At 43.5% G+C, this 13,022-nt stretch overlaps 1 protein-coding gene across 1 annotated transcript in view; it reads right to left on the bottom strand.

Annotated features, from left to right (window-relative positions):
* Window positions 1-13,022, bottom strand: part of acvr2ba (activin A receptor type 2Ba) — a 44,395-nt gene that overhangs the window by 11,816 nt on the left and 19,557 nt on the right. The window contains exon 2 of the mRNA XM_085764086.1: window positions 4,078-4,285. Coding sequence (XP_085620212.1) covers window positions 4,078-4,285 — 208 coding nt within the window. The remainder of the gene's footprint in view (window positions 1-4,077; window positions 4,286-13,022) is intronic.

The raw sequence follows: 13,022 nt of genomic DNA, 5'->3' as shown, positions 1-13,022 counted from the left end.
CACTAATAAACACCGAGCAGGAATAATTCATTGAGTCCGTTCATGAACAACTTCCTTTGGTTTGTCCTTTGTTGGACAGTCTGATCATCTCCTCAGTCCTGCAGTGAGGTGAGATGTTGCTGCTGCTGAGGGAGGAACTGGACCTTCTCTTGCCTCTCCCTGTTCTCCTCTTACTGTCTGTTCCTCATACAAACTACAACAGCTGTGTCATCTCAGTGTGGATGTGGAGAGACTCAGATTTGTATTTAAAGTCTGTTGTACACAGAGTACTACCCAGCCTCGTGGACTCTGGATAACTGGTCAAGGGATTCACAATCCAGGACTCAGGATCCATCCTCATCCCTTTGACACTATCATATAATAATGGGAATATAATGGGAATATAATGGGATCTTTTAAAGGAAAACATCATCCAGTCCAACATGAAAGACCAGCAGCAGCCCCTCCAGGGTCTTCATAATGTCTGATGTGAACCACTGTCTGGAGTCTGGATCAGCTTTACAGAACAAGACATGAACAGGACCAGGACCCTCCATGTTCGTTGACTTAAAGGGATAGTTCAGTTTTTTTTGAAGTGGGGTTGTATGAGCTACAAATGCCCATCAAACAGCTGAACAGTGGAGTGATACAGCAGAGGAGTACTGAGTGAGTTGGTTAGTTCTCCAGATAAACTAACTTTTTTCAGACCAGCTGATGTATTGTAAATTTTTCCTTTAGGGGAAAACGCTCTGAGCGTCTACTTTCCATTCAGATCCTATGGAGTTGGGCGCTCACAGTGCTCAGCGCCCTCGGCAGAATAAACGCTCCCAGGCCAGCAGTGACTTTTTCTGTCGTGGCGCTCAGAGCACTTCAAGTTGAAATTGTTCAACTATTAGAACAGCGCGCTGCTGGTTAATGTCACTTCTCCCACACTGACCAATCAGAATTAAGAAAGGGCGGGACACATTTTTACCGTTTTACCAGTTTCTAACATGCACTGACCCACCCACACTCGTTCTGAAGGTACCTTAAGGTCCATGTCAAAAGCTGCCACGATTGAGTGAAAGACCATTCTACTGCATCTAGTACTTAACCCTCCTGTTGTCCTTCTGGGTCAAATTGACCCAATCTGTTCCCTTCCTCTATCCTTCCTTCTTTCCACAATCATTTTTTCCATCCTTCTCTTTGCCCTTACTACTTCTTCCGTCATCTTTTGATCCAATTGACCTGATCTGTTCCCTCCCTCCATCTTTCTTTTTCCCTTTCTTCTTCTTCCTTGAACGAATCTGTTCCCTCCATCCATCTTTCTTTCCTTTCTTTTTCCCTTCCTTCTTTCCACAATCCCTTTTCCATCCCCTTCTTCCTTCTTTCCTTTTTGACCCAATTGGCCCAGTCTGTTTCCTCCCTCCTTCTATCTTTTCCTTTTTTCCCCCCTTTCCTTCTTTCCGCCCATCTTTCCCATTTTCCTTCCTTCCTTCCTTCCTTCCTTCCTTCCTTCCTTCCTTCCTTCCTTCCTTCCTTCCTTCCTTCCTTCCTTCCGTCCTTGACCCAGGAGGACAACAGGAGGGTTTATTGGGCATTTGTAGCTCATACAACCCCACTTCACTTTAAGTTGAAGATCTTCTGGGGAGACTGGGTGGCACAATCTGTCAACAGCCTCACACAACCCATCAGATCCAGTTGCTTTTCCAGAATGAAGCCTGATGAGCTCCATCCTCCTCCTCTGCTGTCACTTTCCTATTGTACTCCTCCTTAACCTCCTTTAATCTCCTCTTGGGTTCATATTGCACACATACTACTACTGCTTCCCCTTTGGAGGCCAGTAGCCCTCAGAGTTCCTCCTGTGCTGCACGGTGGCTCCTCCGTGCTCTGATGATGATGATGATGATGGGATGTTTCAGAGTATTCCTCCTCCACAGCTCCTCAGATCTCACATGTTGAGCCAACGCTCCTCTCTGTCTGTCATTGCCGTTGTCTAAACAGCCCAGGGAGACTAACAGCAGACCTGTCAGTCGCGCTGCGTCTGGGGAATGCTAAATGTCACGGCGGTAGTCTGGCAGCACTTGTACTTGACCCAAATAGGAGGGTTTTTTTCTGACGCCTCAGGGAAAATGTAAAACTTGCAGCATATCGTCGGTGTCAGGGGAGACGCTGGGAACAGCAGTCCTCACCGTTTCACCGGCCTCTCCCGCCTTCAACTGATGCTTCACACTTGATTATGGAGGAGAAGTGAAACAATTGCATCACATGAAGCTACAGCCTCTAACGCTGCTGCTGCTGCAGGTGCAGACTGACACATGTGACCAGAGGAGCTTGATGGTAGCTATAATGGCTGAATTACTGAATTATTAAAAATTGGTAACAAACAAAAAAAACACCAGGATGCATGTTTCTTCATCAGTCGGATATTTTCCTCTAAATATATTTTTATATTTCATAATTTCAGATGTTTAATTCCTGTCTTTTCAATAAAAGACTCTTTAGGAACTTGCTGCCTTCATGTGCTGTTCCAAATATAGGAAAATCTAGTTTTCTGAGCAGGTTGCTGAACCTTCCATGCGATCAAAGGTTTATCCTCAATGAAAGCCTTGTTTACTTTCATTAGACGTCAGAGGATAAGACTTTTTTTTTTTTTACCTTCTTGTTTTCACTATAAACATGAAATCCTAACTGTTGGCAGCATTTCAGAGGTCCATGAACTCATCTCGTTTCCACTCTGGGTTGATGTTTATTTATATCTTTCAACAACTCAGAGTATGACCTCCCGAGAGCCTCTGCCTGGCGGAACACACCACCACATGAATAAATATTTACTTCGAAAAAAGAAGATTATTCACAATGAATAATCACCAAAATACCCATGAAAGCTGAAAGTGTGTCTGTGCTCAGACCTGCGCTCATCACACACACACATTCTGAACTGAAGCGACAGGGCTGTCGTCTTTCCCCTGCCGCCGCCGCCGCCGCCGCGCTCTTGCATCACCAGCCCTGAGCGTTTACACAGCGCTCGGTCACAACGCCTGTCAATCAAACTGAGGGCAGAGGGAATGATGGGAAATGTGTGCCTGTTGCAGCGAAGCAACTGGAGCAAGAGTCAGCAACAGTTTCCCAGTCACACGGTGGATGTTAGCAGCTCAGCGCTAATGTTGGACAACAACACTACACTGTGGTGAATGTGCAGGTCACAACTTGTCCACCAGAGTGTTTTGGAGTTGTTGGATTGTGTATTTAATTTGATGAGGGATTGATGAGGGAAATGGGGAAATACCATGTGCCTCCATTGTGTTAGCTGAGCAGCTCACGTCTCTGCCCCGCTGATCTAAAAACAGCTTGCACCAACAATTAAAGGTAACAAACCTATACTCCTAAAACTATAGGGATTATGGCAATAGGCAAATTTGCCAAAATGTTAAAATATCCCTAATTTCGAATGAATGAATGTACAAGGTGGAAACAACATGAAACTCAAGGCTGGATTGTGTATTTAGTTTGATGAGGGAAACGGGGAAATACCATGCAGCTGACGTTTCTGCTCTGCCGATCTAAAAACAGCTTGCACCGACAATTAAAGGTTGAACCTACTCCTATGACTATAGGGATTATGGCAATAGGCCAATTTGTCAAAATGTTAAACTATTCAACTTGAACTGTTGCACTTTAAATATGCAGGATTTCTACATTTTCATCAAACTTTTTAAATATTTCTACTGTAACATGTTCTATTTTTACCCTTCAGATACGGTGTAGTTATTTTTACTTCTTCTCCCCTTTAACGGATTGTAACTAGTTCTATATTATTCTACTTTTACTCTTCAGATATTGTTACATCTATATTAGTAATGGTTCAACAATGTTTTCAAGCTGGTCGTTTTAAATATATTTGAGTACACTTCAGACTTTCAATTTCTTCAAACTAAAATTTCAACAATTCAAGTAATTTCCAACCATTTCATAGCCTCCTTCTTACATGTTTTAGTTTTACTCTTCAGATATTGTTTAATCTTTTCAACATTGATTCAGCAATTTCTTCACTTAATTCTGCATTGTTTCAACAATTTATTCAGCTCATTCGGCTTCCAGCTTTCAGCATTCAGGTACCTGTCGTAGCAGTTGAAGTCGTCCAGCCAGCAGCCCTTCTTCACCAGCTCGATGGAGCCGGAGTTGTTCCTCCAGGAGGCGTAGCAGTGGGAGCGCTTGTCCTTCTCGCCCTCGCAGCGCTCCACCCCACTCTGGTTGGTCTTTTCGATCTCGAAGTTGACGTTGAAGTACAGACACTCCCTGGTGTCGCCCTCCCCATGGCTCAGTCCTGCAGCGCAGACAGACAGAGAGAGAGTGTGTTAAGTTTTTGTTGTGCAGCTGTACACAAGACACTCAGACAGACACACACTCATCTCGCTCTTGAAAGATCCAGCCTTAAAAGCTTCCGTGGGTGTTGACGCCTGCTGCTCAATAACCCAACACTCTTCAGTCCTTGACCCCCCCCCCCCTCTCCTTATCCCCCAACCACAATCCAACAGTACTCCACTAACATCAAAAACACCATTAGCACTTTCTAATCACACTCATCTTATTAAAGCCCAGACGGAGAAGAAAGGAGGCGGCGTAATGAGAGTCTGTCTGCTGCACACAACAGGTGAGCTCTGCTCTCACAGGAAGCTTTTATTTATGTGTCACTCTGACACAAATCAAACAGAAAACCACACACTCATTTCATATTTCCACTCCGTGTGTGTGTGTGTGTGTGTGTGTGTAGTTATTTAAAGAGCCTGCTGAGCTCCTGTCTGCTGTGGATCATCATGTTCAGACAACTGTCTCTGTACTGAAGGATTCTCAATGAACTGTGTTCTGAGGCGGTTGGTTCAGGTCCAACCCGGCCTTATGCTGCGTTCATAACAACTTGGAGGTCGGAATTCCCAACTCGGAAATTTCCGACATCATTGTGTTCACGCTGCAGGAACTCGGAAGAGTAAAAACATGGATACCTGAAGGAAGTTTAGCATATTGTGGCTTCTGCTGAATATGAGAAATAAATGCAGCAGTAAATTACGTTTATTTTGGAGGCAAAAGAAGAGGAGATGAGACGCAGCAGATGAGTGCACATAACGTTATAGCTGTATAACGTTATTTCCGTTACATACGAGGACAATTTCACACAATACAACAATCACAGCTTAATATAAATGTATTCCATATAGGCTACTGCAATAATACACAAAAATATGCATTAAAACCTCAACAAATTATTTCAAGTCGGAGCTCTGAAATGATACTCGAGTTTCTGACCTGTAATTTCTGAGTTCAACGCCGTTCAATTCATTTTTTACAACTTGGAGCTCGTTTTTTTCCGACTTCTGAGTTGTCTTGAACGCACCACCAGTCTCTGCTGCACCTCCCTCTTCCTGCTCCTCCTCTTCCCCTTCTCTCTGACCATCTTTTCTTCTTTCACATTTTTTATCTTTCTTTCAACCCCCACCACTTTCTCCTCCACCCACTCCTCTCTTCATCTTTCATTCCTTTTCCTGCCACACACCTTTGACCTCAGTTTTTTTCCCGTTCTTCCCCCTCTCTTCCTTTCCTTCTCTGTCGTTCCCCTCACTCCACCTCACGTTTCCTTCCTCTCTTTTCTCTCTTTCTCTCCTCTCGTCTTCCTCCATCTCTCCTTTTCCCTCTTTCTCTTGTATTGGTTTGTGTTAACAACTGGATTTAGAGCTCATCACTTGTGACCAGAGGCAGATGTTGATCAGGTCTGAACAGAAAGAAAAGAAGGTGGAGGTCTTCTCAGGTAACTGGAGCTGCACACACACATACACCTTATGGGTGCCAGATGTAACCTTTAACCTCTGAGATCATACAAGAATGAGGTCATCACGAAAAGAGCGCGCGCACACACTCTCACTCACACACACACACAGAGTCCTGTATTGGTAGCAAGGTGAGGTATAAACACTAGATTTCTCCCTGAGACTCTTCACCAAGTGTTAAGTGAGGATCTTTTCATGGATGCTGCTACTGATTTCACTTCTGGCAGGATACACACACTCACACACACACACACACACACACCATCAGGATTTTCTTCCCCTCAGCTGACTACATGATCGATCACATGTCTGATCAGAGAAGCGATAACAAATCAACCCTTCATCCTCCGTGTTCTACGGTTTCAACACACAGAATCATCATGTTTAATTGATTCCATGATTAACGCTTTAAAGGGATAGTTCAACATTTTGGCAAATTCGCCTATTGTCATAACCCCTATAGTCATAGCAGTAGGTTTGTTACCTTTAATTGTCGGTGCAAGCTGTTTTGAGATTGGCGGGGCAGAGACGTGAGCTCTGCACAACCAATATTAAAAAGACAAATAAATCTGATTGACAAGAGCTGTGACACTGTGCACTTGGTGTGGAAGTTAGTATTTCCCTCATCAAACTCATCAAATCCACAATCCAACAACTCCAAAACGCTCTGGTGGACAAGTTGTGACCTGCACATTCACCACGCTATGAGATAATAATGTAACATTACGAGGTGGAGTTGTTTTCCAGGCAAATGGAACCAGAACTACATCCCAGACACGGCTGCTGGGCAGAGTGATTTTAAAAGCGCAAGTAGTTCTGAGTATGTTGTATTGTTACATAATTATACGTTATTATCTCATAGCGTGGTGAATGTGCAGGTCACAACTTGTCCACCAGAGCGTTTTGGAGTTGTTGGATTGTGTATTTAGTTTGATGAGGGAAACGTGAAAATACCGCGCGCCTACGTTGTGTTCGCTGAGCAGCTCACGTCTCTGCCCCGCTGATCTAAAAACAGCTTGCACCGACAATTAAAGGTAATGGACCTACTGCTAAAACTATAGGGATTATGGCAATAGGCATATGTACAAGGCTGCAGCTGGTGGATGAGGAACTCAGCTTCACACAGTGATTGAATCAGATCAAAGTCAGCTGATACACGTGTAACAATCATGTTATTATTAACCAGTTATTACATCTGTGTGGAGGGAGAAATGTTAGAGAGGAAGCTGGGAGGAGGATGAGGAGGAGGAAGAGGAGGAGCGATAAGAACTTCCTGTGAAACTGTCTCTCAGATGAAGAGCGAAGTGAAACAGTGAAGGAGCAGCAGAGATGGACGGAGCAGGTTTTGGCAGCTTTTACCGTGACAGATGTTACAGCCAATCTGTGCATTTATTGTCGCTAGGCAACCGGAAAAGGTGGGAGTATTCACACACACTCACTCCGACACAAACACACACTCACACACAGCTGACAGCAGTACAGTAGAGGTACAGCTGGTTTATTCTCCTGAACTCCTCAGTGCTGCAGACTGCAGGGGGAGACAGGGATGTTACTGTGTCTGATGTGACTAATAATACATTCACAACTATGGGAATTCAATAAAACACAACTTTACAACACAAACAGCAACAATTACCAACTATAACAATTCAGGTGTTAAAACCAGATGAAGGATCATAATGAACTCCTCCTACACAATTTCTCAATGAACTAGGCCTACTGAACAGTCAGAGATGAAGTGTGTGTGTGTCGGCGTGGTTGGGTGTGTGTGTGTATTGAGCGGATGAGGGGACAGATCCAGAGCCTTATTGTGTTCAGTGCATAGAAAAACATAACCAGGGATGAGGTTTTATTTGAAACTACTAAATTTCTAACTTAAAGGAGAATTCTGGTCATTTTTGACCCCTCATCTGAGGTGAGTGGCTAGCTACATGCAAAAACACAAAGTTTATACTGTTTATACTGTACACTATATGAGTTCAGTGGTGTGTCATAAGGATTCCAATCATGTTCATATTTGATTGTTTTTTGAGTGTCTGTTGTGGTTGAAAGAATTGCCCCCATAGGTTAGCGTTGTCGCTATCCCTATAGCGCCGTCTAGCCATGGTGTAACTCTGGTTTGCTTGCATCAATTTTAGTGGCGTTTTTTGATCCTCCCAACACTGGGTGACCATCAGGACAACGATTTAGGGGTCAAAAATGACCGGAAGAGGAAAGAAAAGACATTTTCACTCAAAGAGGAAAATCCAGGGAAATGAGGTGTGAGTGGGAAATCCCAACGTTTCCATTAAGCTATAGATTCAACAACATGGGACACATGACTTGAGACATGGACACAGCCTGTGAACACAGGACAGTAGCCTATCAAGGTTTTATACTTCTGGAGAACTGAGGACGACCAAGACCAGTAGAATGAATGTCATTTCCATTGTGTTAAGCGCTGCAACTAACGATTATTTTCATTTTCAAAAACAGAACCCATGTACCTACTTTTAAATTCACTACTTTATTGAAAACTGTTTCAAACTGTCAAGTATGTGCTACAACATCTTTTTGCAGAGAATTTAATAGGGCTGCCCCCAAATAGTCGACCAAGTACTGGTTGACCAAAAGACCATTAGCTGACCAAAATTTCATTGGTCAATTGGTCGCAGGAAAAAAACAAAAAACATTTGGAGCTGTGTCTTGTCAAAATTAAGTCAAAGTCAATATGACTGAACTGTATAAAGGCTATAGGGCTTTTAATTTGAAGGGCCAGATACAGGAAGTCGTGACACTCACTCGCCGTCAGTACCTGTGCAGTACTTCAGTTCACAGATCAGCTCAGCAGTAAAGTACCTTGTCGTCAGCGGTCTGAACTCATCAGTATTCTGGAACTCGACCTTGGTCACCATGGAGATCGGTGAGCTAATGGGCCAGGCAGCTGTCTGTGTGTGTCTGTGTGTGTGTTGACATTCAATTCAACTTCTTTTTCAATTAAAAAGTTGAGCAGCAAGTTACAGAAAGTTAAGAAAGAGAAAGAAAACTAAGGCCACTTCTATTGAGACTCTGCTGGAGAACACACACACACACACACACACACACACACACACACACACACACACACACACACACACACACACACACACACACACACACACACACACACACATGGACAGAGCAGCTAGACACTGAGGTGATGCACATTTCCATAGGTGTGCACTGGACTGGCACTGACACAGATGTCATCTATCCATCAGTCAGTGGAGGTTAGTCAACTGTTTAATGTTGGAGCAGCAGCAGCAGGTCTGACCTGAACACAAGGAGACGGAGCAGCTGATTGGTCACTGGTAACCACTTCACTGCCCGCAGGACAGAGGGCTTCAGGAGCCTCTTTGTCTCCACTGACTTACACTGCATCTAGTGTCACCAGGTGGTGTTACAACACAGGCTAGGTCGGGCCTATAGCTGCTAGCACGCTCATTGTAGCATCTACCTTGGAACAGATGGAGGTTTTGTCTGTCGGTTGTGTTTTCATGTTTGTGGAGATTTGAGTTGAGAGTAATTAGCCACAGTCAGGCAGAGGAGTGTCGAAGTGGAACCTGAGCTGAGCTGAGCTGCTGATAGCAGGAAGTAACTGCTGCTCCAGTAAACAGTCCTCTGGTCCTCAGGGGTCTAGACGTCTGAGCTGAACGAGGTGCAGGTCTCACTCAGTTACATGTGGTAGATGACACCAGCAGGAACTGTGATCATCAACCAGCAATGAGAAGGTTTATGCCAAAACATCAACTAGGCTGTCCAGGACAACTTAAAGGAGACATACTCTGCCCCTTTTCCACAAATTAAAATAGTCCCCAGGTGTCTTAAAGACATGTCTGTGACATGCTTTGGTCAAAATATTCCAAGAATCAAACATCACAGCTCTTTTCATCCTCTCTAAACAGCCCTGTTCAGAACGGCTGGTTTCAGTGTCTGTCCCTTTAAATGCAAATGAACCACTGCTTGCCCCGCCCCTTCTACTGGTCCCAGGTAGGGGTGGGGTTATGCAAATCTGAAAACTAGTTACATCATTGGAACAGCTCGTAAAAGCACATGGACTTTAACCTCGGGAGCCTGAACATTACATTTTTTGTCAATTCTTACATTTTGCGGCCAGACGGCAAAGACAAACACCCAAATATATGTTAAAGAGCCTTCAAAAAGTGATCCATAATATGTCCCCTTTTTAAAAAAATGTAAACAGGAGTATTAAAAAAAATCAAGGACCACAACAATCAATCATGACAAACATCTTCGGCCTGATTGGCACAATTTCCCTCTGACTTTCAGCTGCAGGGGAAATTACAACAACGGGCCAAGGGACATTTTAGTTCCAGGAGAAAAGTTCCTGGTCAGTCAGTGGATCCATCAACTAGACAACAGACTGTCTGTCTGTAGGGTTTCATGTCAGTCCATCAGACAGCAGCTCAGACAAACCCTCTGATCTGTCACATGTGACACAGTGCTACAACCTGTTCACCTCACTTTGTCCACAAGCAGCGGCACAAAACATCTTCACCTTCACCGTGTCACAGTGGCTGCCCCATATGGCAGCAGGCGTCTCCATGGCGACAGCCTACGAAGGGACACAAGAGGCTGAGAGACACAATAACACATCTGATCTGAGGGAGGAAAGGTCAGCCATCTTTGTCTCTCACAGAGCTGCAAACCAGCTCTATTGTCCCTGTGTGAGATCATCTGACCTGCGTGTCAATACACACACACACACATGCCCACACACACACACCATCTACATACATATATATATATATGCTAATCAGCCTTATGTGATGTGAATAATGTGGTCATGGAGCAGACCTCTGCAACAACAATAGAGCTGCTGGACATTGAAGTTAGAGCTCCTCCTCTGTGTCCAATTTAAATGAGTGGATGGATTTAATGTGTGAAATGGATGAGTAGAGCAGGTGACATATGGACAGAAGATCTCTTTAATGAAGTTTGGGGCCCATTTCTATGGAAACCCGCTTCTGCCAGTGAAAGAAAATAAATATCCCCTCAGTTAGTCATAATTATGAGGTAAAAGGTGAAAATTCTGACATATAAAGTTTAAATTATGGGACAAAAGGCTACATTAAGAGAAATAAGTCACAGCTATTAGGTAAAACGTTAAATTCTGATATATAAAGTCCAATTAAATTATGATATTTAATCATTTTTAATCATTTCTTTCTCAGATGTGATATAAAAGTTTGTGTATTTCACATTCTGATGGTCTACTCTGGTGAACAGCACCGGGTCCAGCTGTGTTTCAATACAGGAGGATGGTTCTTTATATCCTGCCTGAAGGACAATGGACCATGTGAGCCACTCATTAAAAGGCGCTGGTTATTTATAATTGCCGATCAATATGTTCAGGGCCTTGTGGGTTTTTTCAGCGTTTTTGTGACTGATGTGGAGGAGTCTGACCTTGTGGGTCTGCTCCGTTGTCTGCTCCGCTCCCATTCAACTGATGAGATGGTAAACTTGTAACATCTATGGATGGAGCAGGAAGAAGGTAACACTATCAGACTTGTGAGTTCAGCTGCACTGGACCAGGTCCAGAACCACCTGAGTCTGACCTCCTGTTAAAGTGGTTCAGTCTCTGGACTCCAGGTCCAGCGCGTTCTCACGACCCTTTGACTGAGGCCCTGCTGTCACCATGGAAACCATAAAGTTTCATATCACATGCAACACACAGTGACAGCTGTAGCATTGTTATGAAAAGCATCATGTTTTAGTGTGAGAACGGATTCACACTCACACCGTCCAGCTGCAACAACTCAGATGCATAATCACATCTCACACATTAACATGTCTATACTGCATATGTGTGTGTGTGTGTGTGTGTGAGACCTCTGACCTCCTGTGTTCCTTGATGATATGGATACGGACGTGTGTGAAATGCAAATGTCTCAAAGTGTGTGAGACTTTATCATGCAAAATGATCACATATACGAATTATGAAGAGGCTTTGTGAGCGCCAGACATGAGGGTCAGGGGTCAAACACGCACACACACACACACACACACACATAAAGGCATCTGGCAGGGGAAGTGTGTGTGTGTGTGCATATGTTACTGAGATCATAGGGCAACATATGAGATGCAAAGCCATGGGAACTCTTCATGGACACGGGCACACATGCTCACGCAACACACACACACACACACACAAATACACTGAGTGGACACAATAAGCTGTTACCAGCAGCTTGTTGTCGTATTTATGGACAGTTATGTGTATGTGTTCTACCCTATCTGGTACAATATTTTATTCCATTGTTGTTCTTTTTAAAGGTTGCTTTGTACAATCTGGCAGAGGGAGAGTCGATGAAAACTAGATTTTTAAGCTAATTCGGGTGCATTTACATAGTTTTTCATTCAATGTTTATTAATGTGCATTGTCCCTTTTCAAATAAACTAAACTGAAACTGAAGCTGGACGGTAGAAATAAATAAATGAAAAGATAAAGACATCCCTAATAATACATAAACACTTGCAAAATACAAACATTTCAATAACAGAAATGCTACTTCTCTATTTCTTGATGCATTTCTGACTCCATATGAATGAGGATGACGGATAGATCTACTGCTGCTGCTTCACAGGAACTTTCAGCAGCTAAGCCACTCTGACACTAGGTTTACTCTGACACTAGGTTTACTCTGACACTCAGACTCTTGAGTGACTCTTATAAAGTGACGTTTTCAACAAAGCTTGGTGACAGTCCATCAGGGACCAGTCTACAGCCTGAGAGGAGAGAACAGCACCAGCCAAACACTATAGGTAGTTGTTATGGTGACAATAGTATTGATTGATTTTAATATGATCTGTGCTGCCCATCATTTTAGATTTAAAGGTTCATTTTGGCAAATTCGCCTATTGCCATAATTCCTATAGTCATAGGGGTAGGTTCATTACTCTAAATTATCAGTGCATGTTGTTTTGGCAGAGACGTGAGCTGCTCAGCCAACACAATGGAGGTGAATGATCCCCTGTCCCTCATCAAACTCATGAAATACACAATCCAACAACTCCAAAATCCTCCTGTGGAGAAGCTGTGACCTGCACATTCACCACGCTATGAGATAATAACGTATACATAACATTACGACACATGAAGCAAATACTCGGAACTACTTGTGCTTTTGAAATCTGTTGTTTTCAGAGCCTATAATTTGAACTGAAAGCAGCCAATCGCTGAAGAGGAAAGGCATTGATCCT

This window comes from Trachurus japonicus, chromosome 20 (genome assembly GCF_045865225.1).
Source record: "Trachurus japonicus isolate A0001 chromosome 20, Traja_1.0".
NCBI classification, from domain to species: domain Eukaryota; kingdom Metazoa; phylum Chordata; class Actinopteri; order Carangiformes; family Carangidae; genus Trachurus; species Trachurus japonicus.
This window is presented reverse-complemented; position numbering and strand designations above follow the sequence as displayed.